Below are 22,059 nucleotides of genomic sequence, written 5' to 3' on the forward strand. Positions count from 1 at the left end.
TTTCTTATTTCAATTTATTATTAAATCTCATTGAGATGCGCTGTGTCTGTTGTCATATCGGACACAAACATGGCGGCGAGCATAGCGGAAGTGACGTCTTTGGTACCCATGAATAGACCTTTTTCCTGAACACGGAAGTAAGTCCGACTCTTAACTGAAAGAATGCTTGGCATTTCCGGTCTGCATTGTTTCTAGTCAAATTAGGGTATATTCCGAGCTAATAAACTAATGTTAAACATATTAAAATGTTTTTAAAAAGCACATGGCTCCATAGCGCCATCACTTGCCAATGTTGCAATGACCGTCATTTGTCAGTGCCTCACTTTAATGAGTGTGTAGATGACACGAAGCAGCGGAAGGTAGCTACATTAAAAACAGATGGACGCTATTTGAATGGGTTCCTATGGAAACCGGAACAGAAAAGCATTCAATCTGACGTTAGAATTCGTAATGGCGGCGCTCATCGTTTACTCAGGAAAAAGGTCTATACACACGGGGCTCTCAAGTCTCACGCATTCACCGTGAGACTCACGCATTTCAACCAGTTCACACGCTCTCACGCCACACCTTGTATTTCTCACGCTGAAAAGTAAGGGATAACTTGTCCCGCTATATGGTGTTAATGGACGAGGTGCAGGCTTTGCAGAGAGAAGTACTCTGCCAAGCTCATAGCTGTCTTGAGAGTTAAATGGCACCTACCAGCCAAAAAATTAGAATTAGCTGTTTTCTGGTATATTACGTGATGCCGCTACAATCACGTTCGTCACTAGGCAACGTAGACGCGCACACACGGGACAAGGCCAGCGGTGGAATCGTTGCGAGGCTGCCGCTTTCTCTCGCAGTGGAAGCGTTTAGTACAGTTGAGGAGGTGGTCACGTTGTGGTCTCGGAGCGGACGTTGCCATTTGTATTTACTAGAAACTAAATAAATGCAGCAGGGTTTTTCATATTTATTTTTATTTATTTTTTTTTTATTTTTTTTCCATTTTACGATTCCTAGACAAAATCACTTGCCTGTGATCAAAGATAGCGAGAACTGATGGGGATTACAGCCAAATTTTGCAAAATTATTAGTTCTTCAACAGCTTTAACTAATTGTGGGCCTGAAATTAAGGAAAAGACAAGATAATTGGTAAATCTGCTAAAAAGACAGACAAATTCATCCAAATAAAATAAATAGTTTTATAGATTTCAAAACACAAATGTATCAACATTGTTGGGAAGGTTATTTTGGAAAATGTCCTTAATTAAAATGTAATTTAAAAGTAGTGTAACTATTTCAATTGCTTTAGAGGTAATGTTACATTACATTTTGATTGCTAAATTTCTAAGGAATGTTTTCAACTGTAAATCCTTGTAAAAACATTTTAAGCAGGCAGGTTTACCTTACAGTAGAACTCAACACTAATTACTTTTACAAAATCCTTCATCACTTGATTTAAGATTATAATAATTTAATTTTAAAGCACAGCAACCACAAAATCTCTAGCACCTCTGTTTAACTCCTGAAACATTGGTGTCTCTTATTTTAAAGCAGTCAATGTGATTTGGGAAATAAATCAATCAGAATATTTACAAGTAACCCACTATGTAATTGTAAACATTTTTAAAAGTAACTGTAATTAAACTATATTTGTTATTTCTCAGTAACTGTAACAAATTAGTTAAATGTCGTTTTTAATTAAATTACATCATTCAATTACATGTAACTAATTACTCTAGCTAAGTTCAAGCCCCTACCACTGTCATCAAGGCATCAAAGTGTGCAATAAACACTTGAAATACAAAATGACATTAGTAAGCTGAAATATGTACCCTCTCTCTTTTACAAACACACACACAGATTGACATACATGCAATGAGCAAGTTCTGCAATCCTCCTGTATGTTTACAGTATGTGCATTGAGCACTGCTGTTTAGTTTGCTCGTTTGGGGCCAAATTTCTTTTTTTACTTTTGATACATATGCATTTTTGAAATTTTTAAAACATTTTATTTTTATGAATTTGACTTATCAGATCTACCAGTTGTTATATTTTTTATTTTGTGCTGGTTAATTATGAACAATAGATAGTTGAACTTTTACCAAAAACTGGAGACAATTGTGTGGGGCCGACGGGCCGCTGCTGCAAATATTTGAGTGGCTCCTCCCCTAACAGATAAAATCTCACTCCAAACTTTTTCCAAAAGTTGAGAGCCCACTCCCGTCGGGAGCCTGGAGAAGGGCGGCGAATAAGGGACGGGGTGATGATGATAATTAGGGGGGAGGCAGCCGACTCGTCACAACATTTATATTCATATAATTAACATTATATGTGACCCTGGACTACAAAACCAATCATAAGTGTATTTTTTATATTTTTTTTAAATGAGATTTAGCTGAAAGCTTAGTGAATAAGATGTATAGTTTGTTAGGATAGGACAATATTTGGCCGAGATACCACTATTTAAAAAATCTTTATTTTGGCATAAAAGAAAGATCGATAATTTTGACCTGTACAATGTATTGTTGGTTATTGCTACAAATATAGGCTGTGCTACTTACGAATGGTTTTGTGGTCCAGGGTCACATATATAAATATTTTTATTATATATACACAACATATTTTTCTTAAATATATACATGCATGTGTGTGTATTTATACATAATAAATACACCCAGTAAATATATTATGTATACAAAAACTTTTATTTTGGATGTGATTAATCGCGATTAATCGTTTGACAGCACTTTCACTTTTTAAGTTTTTAAACCTTAAAAAAAATGTGCCTAATGGAAAATGCCTTTATATGCAACAAATTAGGGCTGTCACTAATGATTATTTTGGTAATTGAGTAATTGGTCGATTATTCTGATTATTAATAGAGTAATTGGATAGTAAAAATACTTTTTTGTGCTAAAAAATAGCTCTGACACACACACAACCTACATGCATGTAAATAAAGTACATACTGTGAGGGAAAAAATTATTTGATCCCCTGCAGTGGCGTACCGCACATCTTAGAGGCCCCCCGCAAAGAACGAGATGGGGCCCCTCCCACCAGCAGTGATGTCATGCATGAAAATGTATTGTGCACCTGAGTCTGTCTCTCTCAGTAATGAATGTGGTGAATTATCATTGTATTGATGCATTTGACGTTTTTAGCATATATCATATGATGTGCGTATTTGATTGTGTTTCAATCAGACTGAAAGGCACAACACCGGAATAAATATAGTCTATCGCGAGCGTTTTGGTGTGCAAAGACTTTGACTACAGATTTTTTTTTTTCGATCTTGCGAGCGCGGGCATTCTCAATACTAAAAAGAGCTAAACTGGACAGTCTTTTTTGTAACATTATTGTGCTCCGGAGAAATGTCTTGATAATTTCAATTTCGAGAACGAACGATAAATCGGATAGAAAAGTCTGTTGACAAGTCGTCAGTGAACAGAACAGAAGCGCAGAAGTGGACCAGAGCCCAAAAACATAAATATATTTCACTTAAATCATTAACAGATTAACAAAAGGAAAGGAGAAAAATGTGCTGGGTTTTGATTCATTGTGACACGATCCACGAGCAACCAGCATTGGTCTGACAAATTACGAGTAAAAAAAAAAAATGCGTGGCGCCTCACGCGCGCACACACACACACACACACACACACACACACACACACACACACACACACACACACACACACACACACACACACACACACACACATTTTTGCTACCTTAACATTGCAGCTTGTTGATTATTAAAATAAAATACATTTAAAGAAAAATATAAAGGTTTCAATTCTTAATTTTAATAGTCCTTGTGAAGGATAATGTTGTGGAGAGAAGGGAATAAAATAACCTAGGCGTTTATAATGTTTGTAAGCATTTTGATTTAGGCTACTGGTATTTTAGCCTACATTAGCTATTTCTGAATGTAATAATTAAATGCAACGTATGTTTTTTCCTCTCAAAACGCAATTTTACATAAGTAGGCTATATATATTTTACATAAGTAGGCTATATTTATAACTATATACCAAATATTTTAAAAATCTTAAAAAAAAATTCTATAATGTCTTTAAAGCATTTAAAGCTTTTTCTTCCGTTTAAAACATTTGGCCAAAATCTAGAAAAGATTATGCTGTCTTGGCTATGACTAAGCACACGGTACTGTTACCAGATCAAGACTCTCTCTTTTTTTTCTGAGTAAGAAAACGCTGAATGGTAATAATAAAGAGAATGCATAAACAGAAATGGGGAAATATCGATTCTGCTCAGAGTGAACCACTTTTTTTTTTTTTCGTTTTAAGCCCCGCTGCTTAAACTGCTTGCATACAGAGCAACGCACAAGACATGCAGAGGAAAAATAAATCGTCCGCACGAATTCGTATTTTCTCATGTTACTAAACTGTGCATGACATTAGCAAATCGTGCTAAAAAGCAAATTATTATATCGTGCACTCAGTTTATAGGGAACGAGTTAGGCCCAAGTTGTGCACGATTTAGTAAAACGAGGGAGCGACATTGTGCGCACGCTTAAATTTTTTTTTTTCCCTGGGGCTCCGTAAGCGTACCCACGTTAAGAGTAAAAATATGTGAGTATGGCGCGTTTGTTTTAGAAGTATAGTGTTAAAGACAAGTAAAATGTGAGAAAATGATTTTCCCCCGGTTGTTATTATAGAACATTAAACTCGTTCCACTGCACTACCTTCACTACGCTCACGTCTCGGGTCTATTGCAGTGTCTCGAAGTCACTGCCTTTTAGAATGTCCTGCGACGGGGCCCCCCAAAGGGTCGGGGCCCCCACGCACCGCGGGGGCTGCGGGGGTGTCCCGTACGCCACTGATCCCCTGCTGATTTTGTATGTTTGCCCACTGACAAAGAAATGATCAGTCTATAATTTTAATGGAAGGTTTTTTTAAACAGTGAGAGACATAATAACAACAACAAAAATCCAGAAAAGCCCATTTCAAAAAAGTTATAAATTGATTTGCATTTAAATGAGTGAAATAAGTATTTGATCCTCTATCAATCAGCAAGATTTCTGGCTCCCAGGTGTCTTTTATACAGGTCATGAGCTGAGATTAGGAGCAATCTCTTAAACGGATTGCTCTTAATCTCAGTTTGTTACCTGTATGAAAGACATCTGTCCACAGAAGCAATCAATCAAACAGATTCCAAGACCAAAGAGCTGTCCAAGGATGTCAGGGACGAGATTGTAGACCTACACAAGGCTGGAATGGGCTACAAGATTATCGCCAAGAAGCTTGGTTTATTCGCAAATGGAAGAAACACAAAATAACTCCCTTAGTCCGGGGCTCCATGCAAGATTTCACCTCATGGAGTTTCAATGATCATGAGAACGATGATGAATCAGCCCAGAACTACACAGGAGGATCTTGTCAATGATTTCAAGGCAGCTGGGAACATAGTCAGAAAGAAAACAATTGGTAACACACTACGCCGTGAAGGACTGAAATCCTGCAGCGCCTGCAAGGTCCCCCTGCTCAAGAAAGCACATGTACAGGCCTATCTTAAGTTTGCCAATGAACATCTTAATGATTCAAAGGAGAACTGGGTGAAAATGTGATCAGATGAGACCAAAATCAAGCTCTTTGGCTGCCTATGAGGTGGAAACATTATACTTTGAGAGTGTTTTTTTTTTTTTTTTGGCTAAGGGGACAGGACAACTGCACCACATCAAAGGGACAGTGGATGGTGCCATATACTTTCAAATCTTGAGTGAGAACCATTGAAAATGGGTCGTGAATGGGTAATCCAGCATGACAGTGACAAAAAACACACTGCCAAGGCAACAAAGGAGTGGCTCAAGAAGAAGCACATTAAGGTCCTGGAGTGGTCTAGCCAGTCTCAAGACCTTAGTCCCATAGAAAATCTGTGGAGGGAGCTGAAGGTTCAAGTCGCCAAACGTCAGCCTCGAAACCTTAATGACTTGGAGAGGATCTGCAAAGAGGAGTGGGACAAAACCCCTCCTGAGATGTGTTCAAACCTGCTGGCCAACTACAAGAAACGTCTGACCTCTGTGATTGCCAACAAGGGTTTTGCTAAGTCATGTTTTCACTTATTTCACTCATTAAAATGCAAACCAATTTATAACATTTTTGAAATGCATTTTTTCTGGATTTTTTGTCGTTATTCTGAATCATGACAGCCCTAAAACAAATTAAACATTATTTATCAGATAATCAGAATATCTAAAAGTAAGTGAAGAAGACAGAAGAACAAAGACCAAAAATATCGACGTCAGTATGCATTTATTTGTCACACAACATATTCACACAGGTTTTTGGGTAATTAGCGCAGAAATGATCACCAGAACATTAACTTAGCCATGTTTTATATGGAACTGCTTGAACAGGTTCTGACCTTTCGGCTTTGAATTGCACAGATTGTGGAGTGACAGCGTTTCATGCTTTTATCGTCCATTTAAAAGCGCAAGCACGGATGTGTTCTGACTACTTTGGGACACAGGAAGTCCATTAAAGTGTTTGGTCTATGTCTTTACCACAGGAAGCTAAAGCAATTAACACTGTTGTTAAAACAGACTGGATGGACAGCATCTGTTATCATACCTAATGCACCGACAGTAATTATACTGAGCTAAACTCACCAATTAACCTGGGAAAAATAACTTGCGTGTTGTTTTGCAGACGCAATGGAATCAATGGAATCCTTCAAATAAGTGTGGGCTTCATTTACATGGACGGTATGGCAAGACCATAACTTAAACCATGTGACTTAAACATTGAAGGTAAGGGCAAACAAAAACAAGTCCAGACTGGAAACTAAACTCTCTATGCTCAAAGGCAGTTCCTGGCATCACTTTCCCTTAAAGGTCTAAAACATTGAAACCAATGCAACTGATGAAAACTCCCAAATAATACATAAATACAAAAAATATATAATTAATTATTACAATGTAAGATGATCAAGACTTAAATATCATGACCAATTCCTCTGCTGATTTATTACTGTGAATGTGAGCTAAACCATCGTAACCTTTAATCGTAGTTTTACAGCCGAGCTGCCTGAATGCATTTACAACTGGCTCATCAAAACCTGTTTGTTAAGAGTTGTGCGTTTGTTAACCTCTTTGTTAGTGATGGCCTTGTGCATTAGCTAGGCTTTGAAACCTGTTACAATCCAAACCAGAGAGTATCAATTAGGTGAACATTGGAAATGAAAGATGATTGTTTCAAGTGAGAAGAGTTTGAACTTGTTTGTTTTTGTTCCTGCGGATTTCCCCCCAAAAAACTGGTAACCGATATCTCATTCACTCAACCCACACAATACAGCGCTGCATTTTTCAGTCTTTTTAGAGGTGTGACCAAACGCATCCACGCGCCCCGCTCTGCGGCTCAGGCTCGGGTTTGTCGGAGGGAGGACAGCAGGAGTGGCAGCAGGTTGAGGGCGGGCCGGTGCTCCTGAATGCCCAGTGCCACCAGAGCCCCGGCCAGCATTGAGGTCACTTTGGGCAGCAAGGGAGGACGAGCCTCCATAACCTGCCGACATAGAAAAACACTAAGATTAAACCAGAGATGACATGATAAAGTGTTGAGGGATGTCCAAGGGGTTCCTATTGACTTCCGTAGTATTTTTTTCTTCTTTTTTTTCTTGTTTTGCCTTTTTCACAAAACGGAAATTACGTCAGCGCAGGGTAAAATTAGTTCCGCTACACATCTGCGCCTATTATATTAGTATCCCCTTGTCTCAAATAATGCTTCTAACCTTTTCTGTTTTATCTGTTTTCCAAGTTGTTGTTATATAATCAACAAAGAAACAACATTTTACTTGTTTGTAATTTATATGACTCCTCAAAATAATATGCTCAACATAACGCGAGGCTGGTTTCTGTTCTACATCTCCCTTATATTTGAGCGTATTTACTCAGTCAATTTCCTCGAATCACTACATCATGATAAATTATGACAGGATTTATATCCAAATGCACATTTTTTTCAAGAATAAATTAAACAATTCTGAGTCCGGTTGATGCATAAACTCAATACAACAACGTAATCCCGATCCAATAAGAATAAAGCCATTAATCGGAGTCATTTTATTATGTATATCCCTGGGCACATTATACAACGTACATTTACACCGTCTTGTTAGTAATGCAATGGAGAGCAAGTAGAAAATACCATAGACATATATATGTCTATGGAAAATACAATATTATTTTAATAATAATAGCGAAAAAATTTCACGTGAAGAGTCATAATGCACAGCCAGCACCAAATAGACAGAACGGCAAAACTCAAAAATGTACTGAATAATAAGTGCCAACATTCAGAATTAAAGGTTGTATCAGCGATTTCAAGCCTGAAACATAAAGTGTCAAATTCACCTGCCTGCCCCATAAATTGGCTGTAAAAAAAAAACGCGTCTCTCTGGTCAGCCTAGGGTCCGAGATATGCCAAAAAAACAATCGGTGCTACCAACGATTCCACAGCAAAACAAACAGTGTTCCAACCAATCACCGTCAGGGGGTTGGTGTTGTGGACTTTCGCTCTGCCTCCCTCACATCCCTGCACCAGTACGGAAGTCCACAACAAAGTCTGTCAAAGTATTTCTGTATAATTGCCTCCCAGTAGTGTCTAACATAACTGCATTTCCAAACAGCAGCATCCGCCTCTGAAAGCAATAAGCGCATTTATTGTGTTTTATCTTGTGAGTCAGAAGTAATTTATTATATATGAAAATTAATACATTCAGTGGCTACTCCTACTTTTCTTAATGATATTTAGTGCCCGTTTATCAGGAAGTGACGATTTTGTCCTACTTCTTTTTTGGATGAAAACAGTGTTTAACTGGTAATGTTTTTTGCGATATTCCAATTTTGTGCATAAGTTAAATTCACAACTTTGGATGGAAACCCAGCTATTGTCTTACACTGCAATTTTTTTTTAAAGTAGTACGTTTGTCAGAAGTACAGCATATGTACTGGAAATTTTTTTACCTGCATAGTTGGATAATGGTGGACTTTGAGTCAAAAAGGTTTAGAACTACCACAAAGTGAGAAGCGTTAAAGATTACAATACTTTTTAACTCACTTTTTCTGATAACTTGGATTTCTGGGAATCTCTCTTCACAGTAAAATCTCAATGCTCTAAATGTTCTGATGAGTTTTGATTCTGTCTAATTGTGAAGTATTTTTTCCAGCTTTCAGTATCTACCTTTTTCCATACGAGTCACTGCATTTTAAAATAAAGGTGGCACTTCTGATTTAGGGAACTTCTACTCAAAATGACTGAAACAAATGATTTCAAATAATAAGGTTGTCCTACAAATAGTCTTTATGTGTCTGTTTAAGTGAATGTGCCTAACATTTTCCATCATTCTCTATCTTTATCTGTCAAGATAATAATATAAAGCTTGGTATTTTAATGTGACATTAGTCTTAAATGCATATCTGTGACAATATCTCTTTTCAGTCCACTATTTTGTGTTCTGTTCTACCTGATTATTATCTTTTTCTTGGTATTTCACTGTATTAATATGAAAAGATAACACACTGTGCAGATGTGGTCTGCTACTATTTTTAATCTCCAAATCCTCACTCGCGTCGCTTTAAAACGTAACTGTCTCCCCATTTTCACTTCTAATCTCCATCAGTTTATTGAAATAAAGTTGGAAAAATTCAACTTTTACAGTTGAGGTCAAAAGTTTACACACACCTTTCAGAATCTGCAAATATATATTATTTTAACAGTTACACGGTTAAACTACCTGCTGTTCTTCAGAAAAATCCTTTAGGTTCCACAAATTCTTGTTTTTTTTTCAGCATTTTTGTGTATTTAAACCCTTTCCAACAATGACTGTATGATTTTAGGATCCATCTTTTCACACTGAGGACAACTGAGGGACTCATATGCAACAATTACAGAAGGTTTAAATGCTCACTGATGCTCCAGAAGAAAAAAACGATGCATTAAGAGGACGGGGGTGTAAACTTTTGAACAGAATGAAGATGTGTAAATTTTTCTTATTTTGCCTAAATGTCATTTTTTTTTTCCATTTAGTACTGCCCTTCAGAAGCTACAGATGATACTTACATGTTTCCCAGAAGACAAAATATGTTAAATTTACTCCGATCTTCGAATTCAAAAAGTTTTCGTCCCCGGCTCATAATGCATTATGTTTCCTTCGGGAGCATCAGTGAGCATTTTAACCTTCTGTAATAGTTGCATATGAGTCCCTCAGTATGAAAAGATGGATCTCAAACTCATACAGTCATTGTTGGAAATTGTTCAAATGCACAAAAATGCTGTAAAACCAAAGATTGTGGGATTTAAAAAAAATTATCTTTCTATTTAATTCTAAAAATATATAAAAACCTAAAATATTCTTTAAAATATTGAGTTGCAAGCAAACCATACCTTTTCGACTTTATGCCGGTGTATTCGTCCATCAGAGCCGACATAGAAGGTGGAGAATGCATCAAATGTCCTAAACAGAAAAAATAAATAAATAAGACTACGCAAAGACGAGCACAGGGCAAGTTTTAGTGGCCTGTCACAGCATGTCTCACCTGTAGAGGTGGCTCTTGTCTTTCTTGTAGAAGAACACCAGAATGGAGTAGAAGGGAAGGCCTTTGACTCTCCAGCGAGCTTTGATGGAGCCGTCTTCTGGATGCTTGGTCAGCTTCAGCACTTCCAGCTGAGCCTCCGCATAGTAACACAGACACATTAATCGCCAAAGCATCAAAGTCAGCTGGTACGCTACACGACCCCTTTAGAGATACAAAAACAGGCATTATACCAGCCAGCCGTGCAGATTCAACTATACAGGTACTTACCAGCCAGTAAAACCAGTCATTCAGTGGTAGTTCTGACTCAGTTTGCAACATAAGGGTCATTAGTCACTGTGTAATTAGCAAACAAAACCACCAATGATTTGTTATTCCTCAAAACATTTTTAGATCGAGTCTTAAAACATTTTGCAATCATTTGGGCATTTGTAAACATTTTTCATGTGCTTTCCAAACAAAATCTTACCAAACATAAAATAAAAAAGTAAAAAGAGTCACAATCAAAATTAAATATATAGTTTTTCTTGGTAAACTTGATTTTCTGATGACTTGCCTAAACGTTTACAAACAAAACACAACCAAAATGTTTTGAAAACAAAAGCTGAGACACAATCAAAATTGGTTTTTTTTGATGACTTACTTGAAAGTTTTACAAACAAATAATTTATAAACACAACCAAAATGTTTTAAAACTCAATCTAATTTTTTTTTTGCATTTGTAAACATTTTGCTTTGAAAAACATTTTTCATGTGCTTTCCAAACAAAATCTTTCCAAACATAAAATAAAAAAACCTGAGACCTGAAAATTGTAAGTTTTTCTTTAACATGTTTTTCTGATGACTTGCCTGAATGTTTTACAAACAAAACATTTATAAACAACCAAAATGTTTTAAGACTCAATCTAAACATTTTTTTTTGCATTTGAAAACATTTTGCTTGAGAAAACCTTTTTTTTTATGTGCTTGCAGGAAATGCTTTGCAAGCAAAATGTTTTCCAACATAAAAGGAGAAAAGTTGTGAGAATCTGAAAAAACATTTTGCAAACAAAAGAAATGAAACAAAATGTAACAGTTTCGCTTGCAAAACAATTTTCATGTGCTTGCAAAAAACGTTCTACAAACAAAATCTTTGCATTTGTTGAGATTTTGCTTGGAAAAAAACCTAAAAATATTTTTCATGTGCTTCCCAAACAAAATCTTTCTAAGCATAAAACAAAAAAAGTTTTGCAAATGAAACCTGAGACGCAATAAAAATTGTATTGTTTTTCTTGGTAAACTTGTTTTTTTGATGACTTGCCTGAACGTTTTACAAACAATGTTTTCCAACATAAAGATAGGTTTTGAGAATCTGAAAAAACATTTTGCAAACAAAGGAAATGAAACAAAATGTAACAGTTTTGCTTGCTAAACATTTTTTCATGTGCTTGCGAAAATGTTCTACAAACAAAATCTTTCCAAACATAAAATAAACGTTTTGCAAACAAAACTTGAGACGCAATCAAAATTGTATAATTTTTCTTGGTAAACTTGTTTTTTTATGACTTGCCTTTACATTTTACAAACACAACCAAAATGTTTTAAGAGTCAATCTAAATTTGTTTGTTTTTTTGCATTTGAAAACATTTTTCAGCATAAAAGGACAAAACCACCAATGATTTGTTATTCCTCAAAACATTTTTAGATTGAGTCTTAAAACATTTTGCAAGATTTTTCATGTGCTTTCCAAACTAAATCTTTCCAAACATAAAATGAAAAATGCTTTGCAAACAAAATGTTTTCCAACATAAAAGGAGAAAGGTTTTGAGAATCTGAAAAAAAAAAACATTTTGCAATTTGCTTGCAAAACATTTTTCACGTGCTTGCAAAAAATGTTTCACAAACAAAATCTTTCCAAACATAAAATAGAAAAAGTTTCTCAAACAAAACCTGAGACACAATCAAAATTGTATTGTATATTGTAATCTTGTTTTTCTGATGACTTGCCTTTACATTTTACAAACAAAACATTGAACATGAAAATATTTTGCTTGGAAAAACTTTTTTTTAATGTGCTTGCAGGAAATGCTTTGCAAGCAAAATGTTTTCCAGCATAAAAGGAGAAAATTTTTGAGAATCTGAAAAAACTTTTTGAAAACAAAAACAAAACAAAATGTTATTGTTTTGCTTGCAAAACATTTTTCACGTGTTTGCAAAAAATGTTCTACAAACAAAATCTTTCCAAACATAAAATAAAAATTTTGCAAACAAAACCTAAGACGCAATCAAAATTGTATAGTTTTTCTTGGTAAACTTGTTTTTTTGATGATTTGCCTTTACATTTTACAAACAAAACATTTACAAACACAACCAAAATGTTTTAAGACTCAATCTAAAAAATCTTAATGAAAACATTTTGCTTGGAAAAACATTTTTTGAAGTGCTTGCAGGAAATGTTTTTCCAACATAAAAGGATAAAATATTTGAGACGTTTTGCAAACAAAAGTAATAAAGCTAAATGTAATAGTTTTGACTGCAAAACATTGCAAAAACAATGAAACAAAACCTAAAACACAATCAAAGTTGTATAGTTTTTCTTGGTAAACTAGTTTTTCTGATGACTTGCCTTTACATTTTACAAACAAAACATTTAAAAACTTAACCAAAATGTTTTACGACACAATCTAATTATTTATTTATTTATTTATTTTGCATTTAAAAATATTTTGCTTGGAAAAACTTTCTTTTTCTTATATGCTTGCAGGAATTGCTTTGCAAGCAAAATGTTTTCCAACATAAAAGGAGCAAAATTTTCAGAATCTGAAAAAACTTTTTGAAAACAAAAACAAACAAAACAAAATGTTATTGTTTTGCTTGCAAAACATTTTTCACGTGTTTGCAAAAAAATGTTCTACAAACAAAATCTTTCCAAACATAAAATAAAATTTTTGCAAACAAAACCTAAGACGCAATCAAAATTGTATAGTTTTTCTGATGACTTGCCTTTACATTTTACAAAACATTTACAAACACAACCAAAATGTTTTAAGACTCAATTTAAAAAATCTTAATGAAAACATTTAGCTTGGAAAAACATTTTTTGACGTGCTTGCAGGAAAAGTTTTTCCAACATAAAAGGATAAAATATTTGAGAATCTGAAAAAACTTTTTGCAAACAAAAGTAATAAAGCTAAATGTAATAGTTTTGACTGCAAAACATTGCCAACAATTGCAAAAAAGGTCTGGAAACAAAACCTGAAACAATCAAAATTGTAGTTTTTCTTGGTGAACTAGTATTTCTAATGACTTGCCTGAACGTTTTACAACCATAACATTTACGAACACAAACGACCTTTGGCAAACAAAACACACAATCAAAATGATCTGAGGAAACAAAAAATCAATAGTTTTTTGGATGAATAATAAAGACTAAAGTCATAAAAAAACTCACAAAAACTCAAAAATATTATTATATCAGTTTTTTTTATTGTGTTGGCCAGCCAATCTTGTTGACCTGTCTATAAGCTGTAAAAAGACAAGTTGTTATCATTTTCTGAGTTTGCCACACCTATTTATTAGCAATGTGTAACCAGTGGAGTTTGAACAGTCACAGGGGTTCAGTGACAACTAGTATAACTTACTTTGAGGCCTAAAATCTAGAATAACACAAATCTAGAAACTCTTTACCTTGTTTTGGTGTTTAGAAGACCATTGATGAACTCAACATCTTCAGTGTATATGCTGTAGTCATGACTTTTCACAAAGAAACTGGGCAGCTGAAACACAATGTACAACCTTAACTATTGTCAAGATAAACATTTATTAAACATACAATCTGAGAACAAAGGTATAATAAATGGAACAGCTTTAGTTGGAGCTTTAGCATCATTTCTCTCAAATGTATTTTTCTTGTCTTACCTCCACTCTTAGTTTTTCATATATCAGGGCCAGCTTCTCCTCATTCTCTGTGTCTCTCTGGCTTGAGCTCTTGTCCACTTTCTTAGTCCCAGCATGGCTGTAATGTGTGGCATTGAGGGCTAGACAGAAGCTCTGCTTGTCCTGTCCCTTTCCCACTTTGTCCCCAATCTCTGAAACAGACTCTATCCCCGGGCAGTGAAAGCAAAAGAAGCGAGATCCCAACATAAAAGGCGCAGGGCATCCCTCGGTCTCAAACAGACTTCTGAAGGAGCCTCTCTCAATCAGCGGGTTTTCCTCAGTCCCTACCTTTCCGGTAATGATAATATCATCCTCTCTGCTCCCATCAACTGTGGTTAAAGGGAAAAGCAAGTCAAAGGGTCTGTTGGCTCCCAAAGCAAGGAGCTCCCTCAGTTTGGCAGGCCCGAGAAAGGGCACTTCCACCACGGTGTGCTGCTCGTCGGTCTCTCCGGGTTTGAGCAGGACAGGCAAGCTGATGGCCTCCTCCCATTCCTCCTCCTCTTGGTTGACCACTTGGTTCGGCTGGCATGCATGGTGGAAGGGATGGGACAGGGATGGCTGTTTAATGGACAGGTAACGTAGACTGTTTGGGGGAGCCAGTGCCCATGATGCACTGCTCAGGGTCCTAGAGTTGTCATTCAAGTGAAACTCGGTTGTCTGCAAATCAGACAGAATCTGATTAAAGATCAGAAAAAGTCTAACTGGTCAAAGCTTTTGATCAATTTAATGCATTTCTGGGTGTACAGATCTTAAAGGGATAGTTCACCCAAAAATGAAAATGACCCCATGATTTACTCACACACAATCCATCCTAGGTGTATATGACTTTCATCTTTCAGACAAATACAATCAGAGTTATATTTAAAAAAGTCCTGGCTTTTCCAAGCTTTATATTGGCTGTGAATGGCTGTTGACATTTTTAAGTCCAAAAAAGTGCATCCATCCACCATAAAAAGTGCTCCACACGGCTCCGGAAGTTAAAGGGATAGTTCACCCAAAAATGAAAATTTGATGTTTATCGAAGATGAACGAAGATTTTTAATGAAAACCGGTGCGGTCTGCCAGCCTTATCATGGATGTGGATGGGCACCAAACCTTTAAAAGTAAACAAAAACATGCACAGACAAATCCAAATTACACCCTGCGGCTCGTGACGATACATTGATGTCCTAAGACACGAAACGATCGGTTTTTGTGAGAAACTGAACAGTATTTATATCATTTTTTACCTTTGATACACAGCCACGTCCAACTGTCCTGAGCACAAGTTTGACATCAGTCACGTTACATGTGTACGCACTTTGTCGTAGAATACACAAACGCCGGAAGCGATCTGTCGCAGGAATACGACACTCATTGTTTCCACAGTGCACAGAGATTGTGGGTATAGCCGCTATTCAAAATGGTAATTACTTGCGCGTATCCTGATTGTTTAAACCGATTTATAGCTAAAAGATTACGTTTGCTTGCGCAAACTCATCCGGGACTTTTCACTGATTTCCCCTTACGGCGTTTGCGTATTCTACGCCAGAAGCGCGTGCACATGTGACGTGACTGATGTCAAACTCGTGCTCATGACAGATGGACGTGGCTGTGTATCAAAGGTAAAAAATGATACAAATACTGTTCAGTTTCTCGCAAAAACCGATCGTTTCGTGTCTTAAGACATCAATGTATCGTCATGAGCCGCGGGGTGTAATTTGGATTTGTCTGTGCATGTTTTTGTTTACTTTTAAATAGGGATGTAACGGTATTGTAAATACCGTCGTACCGCAATAGCAAATTTTTTCAATACTACCGTGGTCGCATGACTCGATAAAACCATAGGTCTTCTAAGAAAAGTTTGCTCAGGTGAATGGAGCGAACGGGAGGTAGCGGGAACTACATTTCCCATCAGCCCAGGTGTGGCTGTCATCCTTTGCGGTCTGTTGCCCGCCCCCCTTGAACGTCAAGTTCATTTTATTTTCGATATAGCGTCATTTAAGGTTATCTTTCCTATAGAACAGGTATATACATTGTTCTTTTATTAAACAAACTAAATTGCCTTATGTTATTTATCTTATTTGCACGAAGGCATGTAATTTCTGTCTCTACACTGTCACGCGTTTACAATGTCTCCTCCGCGAAAACACGGACTGGATCGCGGACTCCATTCATAAAAAACGAATTTTCTATAGCGCGAAATGCCACGGAATTTGTCGATTATTGGATTAATAAATCAAAAGTTGGTCTGTCACTTAATTCAAATCGCGATATGGACTAGTGTCTGTGAAAACTGAAATGCAGAAAGATCGTTTTAATATGAATCCTGCATGTTCCGTTTGCCTCTGTGTGTATGAATGGCGGATGAAGCACTCATACTGAAGCACGCGTGACGCTCCCGCTAATTTTTGGCCTTTGCATCTCACATGAACAGATAAACCCAGTCTCCAAAGCTGCTGTGAGTGTCACTTTTACCGTTTCATTTGAGAAAACTAGCATCATATCATACTGTACACACAGAAACTTCACGGCAACCTGTCAAAATAAAAGTACGGTGTAACATGTAACAGAACAATATTAGTCTTGTATTACATTTGTACAGTATAATGTAGGTGTTTATATATTCCTATTTAAATAATTGACATAAAACAATATATATGATAAAAAATAAATATTACAACAAGATTAACCACTTAATTGTAGAACAAAAATACTACAGAATTATTATTTAAACATTTTAAACTGAATAATTTTTCCTCCATGTATTGATTTTAACAGTAAACCTCTGTTTGTTTGCCAAAAATTAAAAGGGTTTATTTTTCATTTGATTAAAAATAAATGTTTATGCTTTCATTTGATTATCAGAAAAATAAAAACACACAAGAATTTCTAAAAAAAAAAAAAAAAAAAAAAAAAAGCAAAAGTTTGTAGAGCCCTATTGCCCAAAATGTTAAAACAGAGAGTTTTGGACTTATTTTTCCACTGAAATGAATGTTTTCGTTATTACACAAAGTAGGCTAAAGTACTGCGAAAAAAAAGTAACGTGGTTACATGGTTTAATAATTTTTTGTTATTAAAATTGAAAAATTGAAGTTCCTGTTTCAAAGTTTACAGATAGATGGCTAATTTGTATGCCATTGATATGTTCAGTGTTCATGTAAACTGTTTAATAAACACTTCTGGCACTTTTTTCGAGTCTCTTCATTAGTTTTGTTTTTCCTTTAAATGATTCAATAAATACCGTACCGTGCCATTCATACCGAGGTATTACCGTACCGTGAAGTTTTGATACCGTTACATCCCTACTTTTAAAGGTTTGGTGCCCATCCACGTCCATGATAAGGCTGGCAGACTGCACCGGTTTTCATTAAAAATCTTCGTTTGTGTTTTTCTGAGGAAACAATGTCACCTACATTTTGGATGCATTGGGGGTAAGCAGATAAACATCAAATTTTCATTTTTGGGTGAACTATCCCTTTAATAAAGGCCTTCTGAAGTACATCAATGTGTTTGTGTAAGAAAAATATTCATATTTATAACTTTATGAACCATAATCTCTAGCTTCAACTAACTGTCGTACGCACATTCATGAGAGAGTGATGTTCCAGCAGGTCAAGTTTTGTTAACAGCAAAGGAAAACCAGTCTCCTCTTGGCTTTTATCGAAATCCTCCAATGTTTTTCTTTATAAATCCTCGTTTTGTACTTCTAATTTGTGACCAGTATTTTGTTTTGCTCACTTCTCTGCATTTCTGTTTTCGCCTTTGTCCTACGTCACCTGCTGGAACACCACTCTTTCGTGAACGCGCATATGAAAGTTAGCGGAAGATAGAGATTATGATTTATAGTTTTAAATATGGATATCTTTTCTCTTCAAAGGGCCTTTATCAACCCCCGGAGCCATGTGGAGCACTTTTTATGATGGATGGATGCACTTTATTTTACTTCAAAATGTCAACACCCATTCACTGCCATTATCAATCTGAGAAGAGCCAGGGCATTTTTTATATAACTCAAATTGCATTCATCTGAGAGAAGAAAGTAATATACACCTAGGATGGCTTGCGGGTGAGTAAATCATGGGTTAATTTTCATTTTTGGGTGAGTTACCCCTTCAAGGCTTATTTTCAAACATGTTTTAAATAAATTTTTTCATTGTATAAGGTTTTACAATGTATACCTGACATAAATTCCAGCACTGTTTCGTCATTGGTTGCCTGCCGCCATTGTTCCTGATGCACCCCACCCAAAGAGAGACACCTCCTCTGCACACAGCCATTCAAGTCAGGGTGCTGAGGTGACCTCGAACGAGTCTCAGTAAGAAGACATGATCAAGCTACTCAAAGAGGATGAAACGTGAACTCTCCCATCCACCGCTGCCTCTGGTTACTCACTCATTCACAGAGAAACTGACGTCCTTCAAAACCTAACCTGGGCTGAAAAAAGAAAATTACATTTAAGTGACAATAACAAGACCAGATATTCAGATCTTCGCCATTAGATTTATGCATTCGGTAGACATTTTTAAAGGATTACTCCACTTCCAAAATAAAAACGTCATGAAAATGTATTCACCCCCATGTCATCCAAGATGTTCATGTCTTTCTTTCTTCAGTCGTAAAGAAATAAGTTTTTTTGAGGAATATATTACAGGATTTTTCTCCATATGCTGGACTGCAATGGTGCTCAGCAGATTAAAGGTTAAGAATACAGTTTCAATGCAGCTTCAAAGGGCTCTACACGGTCTACGAAGGATCTTATCTAGCGAAACGATCAGTTATTTTCTAAAAAAAAAAATGACAATATATATACTTTTAACCTCAAATGCTCATCTTGTCTAGCTCTGCGATGCGCATTCGTACTCTGTGCACTCCTGTTCAATACAGTTAAGGTATGTCAAAAAACTCCCATCTCATTTTCTCCTCCAACATCAAAATTGTCCTACATCGGTGCAGAAGTAACGACCCAGTATTTACAAAATAAACGTGCAGGGAAGGTCAAACACCCTTTACAAAAAAGGTAAAACGGCAATGTAGGACAATTCTGAAGTTGGAGGAAAAAAGGAGTTTTTCAATATATTTTAACTATCTTGAACTGGAGTGCACAGAGTATGCATGTGCATCACAGAGCTAGACAAGACAAGCATTTGTGGTTAAAAAGTGTTAAAATATGAAATTTTGTTTAAAAAAATTACCAATCGTTTTGCTAGATAAGACCCTTATTCCTCGGCTGGGATCTTTTAAAGACCTTTGAAGCTGCATTGAAACTCCATTTTTAACCTTCAATCCGTAGAGCACCATTGAAGTCCACTATATCTGACCCTGGACCACAAAACCAGTCTTAAGTCGCATATTTGTAGCAATAGCAAACAATACATCGTATGGGTCAAAATGATTGATTTTTCTTTTATGCCAAAAATCATTAGGAAATTAAGTAAAGATCATGTTCCATGAAGATATTTTGTACTTTTTCTACCGTAAATATATCAAAACTTAATATTGGATTAGTAATATGCATTGCTAAGGACTTCATTCGGACAACTTTAAAGGCGATTTTCTCAATATTTTGATTTTTTTGCACCCTCAGATTGCAGATTTTCATATTGTTGTATCTTGGCCAAATATTGTCCTATGCTTACAAACCATATACAATGGAAAGCTTATTTATTCAGGTTTTTCAGATGATGTATAAATCTCAATTTAAAAAAAAAGACCCTTATGACTGGTTTTGTGGTCCGGAGTCACATATAGAGAAAAATCTTGGAAGACATAGGGGTGAGTAAATTATCAGGAAATTTTTATTCTAAAAGTGGAGTAATCCTTTAACCAAAGCAACTCACAATGCATTCAAGTCGAACTACACTACCAATCAAACGTTTGTATTTTTAAAAGAAGTCTCTTCACTATTTTTATTCGATCAAAAATACAAAAAAAAAAAAAATCTGTGAAATTGTTAAAATTTATTACAATTTAAAATAACTGTTTTCTAATTGAATATATTTTAAGATTTAATTAATTCCTGCAATTTACAGCAGAATTTTTAGTCTTCAATGTCACATGATGCTTCAGAAATCATTCTAATATTCTGATCTGCTGCTTAAGAATCATTTCTTATTATTATCAATGTTGAAAACAGTTGTGCTCTGTCAAAATAAAATCAAAGTTTTAAATGGTAATGATCAGGCACACATTAGACAAAATAAGGTCAGGAGATCGTCCCATAAAACGATGATACATTGGCTAAATTACAATATATTTGCATACATTTACTACAGTTACTTTTACAACTCAGGTGAGAGATTAACTCTAGTACTGCAGAAGTACATGACCTACTGTACATAGCTGTGTTTAAGAAGAAAAATATACACAAGATATGAGGTGTCAAACCCAGTGAGTTGCCTACCTACACAGCATTTTTGGCCGTGTTTGCAGCACTTTTAGATGTCCGAAAATACTGTCTGAGCAGGCAGCTCACTAAAGAGTGTGACTGGCAGCAGCAAATGTGAGGCATACAACGACAGTGTCTTGAAACCTAGTAAATTACCAATATAAACAGCCAACATTACCAACATTTTGGAGCGTATAAATAGGCACCTATGCTGTCTAATAAGACCTTAATTCAGAAATATATAATAAAAAGAAGAAATGGTGGTTGTACGTTGCTTAGTCATCAGTATGAATTAAATAAAGCCTTATATCCACTTTTAGATTAGACAAATCTATTACATTTGGAGTTGGCAGGTATTTACAGCCTAACATGAACATCACGCTTTGGTCACACTTTACAAATCAACACTTTCAACGTTGACAACCTCACAAATACAACCAATTCATTCCGAAACAAAGTGAACGATTATATAGAGAATAGGGCCTCTTCTGAAGGCGATCATGGATCATAGGTTTCCTGTCTGATTAAGTTTGACAGATAATAGTTAGTGTGTTAGTCTTCATATCTATACATACCAGTCAGTTGTTAACTTAGCTTGTAAACATGAAATGCATACCTGTCCTCCGTCAATCTGCTGAAATGCTGTAGAGCGTCGGCTCACTGTGCAGAGATGCGAGAGTGTGTCCAAATCTGATTGACGCAAATATCTGGGTGATTTAGAGAAAATATGAATGTGTTGTCAACGTTACACAAATGTCACTCTCCTTATGTCCTTGCCCAGCGCCAGTCTGCGCTACTGCGCATGCGTACTGCGTACATCACAAGCGGAATCTGCCTGTTAGAGCGGCATCCAGCGGCGAACGCGAACTACTGCACTATGCTCACGCCTGGTGTAAAATATGGCGGCTTTCTCTTTTCAAAATAAAAGACTTAAACGCAAAGCTTACATTGTCATGATAGAGCGCAAATTTTATATTCAGATTTTATTTATTTATTTACTTATTCAGTGGGAATTCATATTATATTATATTATATTATATTATATTATATTATATTATATTATATTATATTATATTATATTATATTATATTATATTATATTATATTATATTATATTATATTATATTATTTTCAGTTAACAAGTACTTCTTAAAAGGTCAGCATTTTTTATTACTACTATAGTAAGTACATGTAATATGTAACCAGAAAACTAAAATAAAATGTTACCTATTATATAATATTACAT

The 22,059-nt window shown here is 35.7% G+C and overlaps 1 protein-coding gene across 1 annotated transcript; it reads right to left on the reverse strand.

Annotated features, from left to right (window-relative positions):
* Positions 1-6,238: 6,238 nt before the first annotated feature.
* c17h6orf136 (chromosome 17 C6orf136 homolog) lies at positions 6,239-21,591 on the reverse strand. The gene is made up of 7 exons (XM_073822200.1): positions 21,431-21,591; positions 18,608-18,863; positions 14,430-15,104; positions 14,199-14,287; positions 10,536-10,736; positions 10,384-10,453; positions 6,239-7,503 (listed from the first exon to the last, which is right to left on the reverse strand). Exons 2-7 carry the CDS (start codon positions 18,704-18,706, stop codon positions 7,360-7,362), a joined length of 1,278 nt encoding a protein of 425 aa, XP_073678301.1. The 5' UTR covers positions 18,707-18,863; positions 21,431-21,591; the 3' UTR covers positions 6,239-7,359.
* Positions 21,592-22,059: the final 468 nt, after the last annotated feature.

Source organism: Garra rufa, chromosome 17, assembly GCF_049309525.1.
Source record: "Garra rufa chromosome 17, GarRuf1.0, whole genome shotgun sequence".
Lineage (NCBI taxonomy): Eukaryota > Metazoa > Chordata > Actinopteri > Cypriniformes > Cyprinidae > Garra > Garra rufa.

Coding starts and splice junctions, on each gene's coding strand:
- c17h6orf136 (XM_073822200.1), bottom strand. CDS start 18,706: ATGGCTGTGTGCAGAGGAGGTGTCTCTCTTTGGGTGGGGTGCATCAGG. Junction 14,288..14,429: donor ATGAAAAACTAAGAGTGGAG/GTAAGACAAGAA, acceptor ATTGTGTTTCAG/CTGCCCAGTTTCTTTGTGAA. Junction 10,454..10,535: donor GACAAGAGCCACCTCTACAG/GTGAGACATGCT, acceptor TTTTCTGTTTAG/GACATTTGATGCATTCTCCA.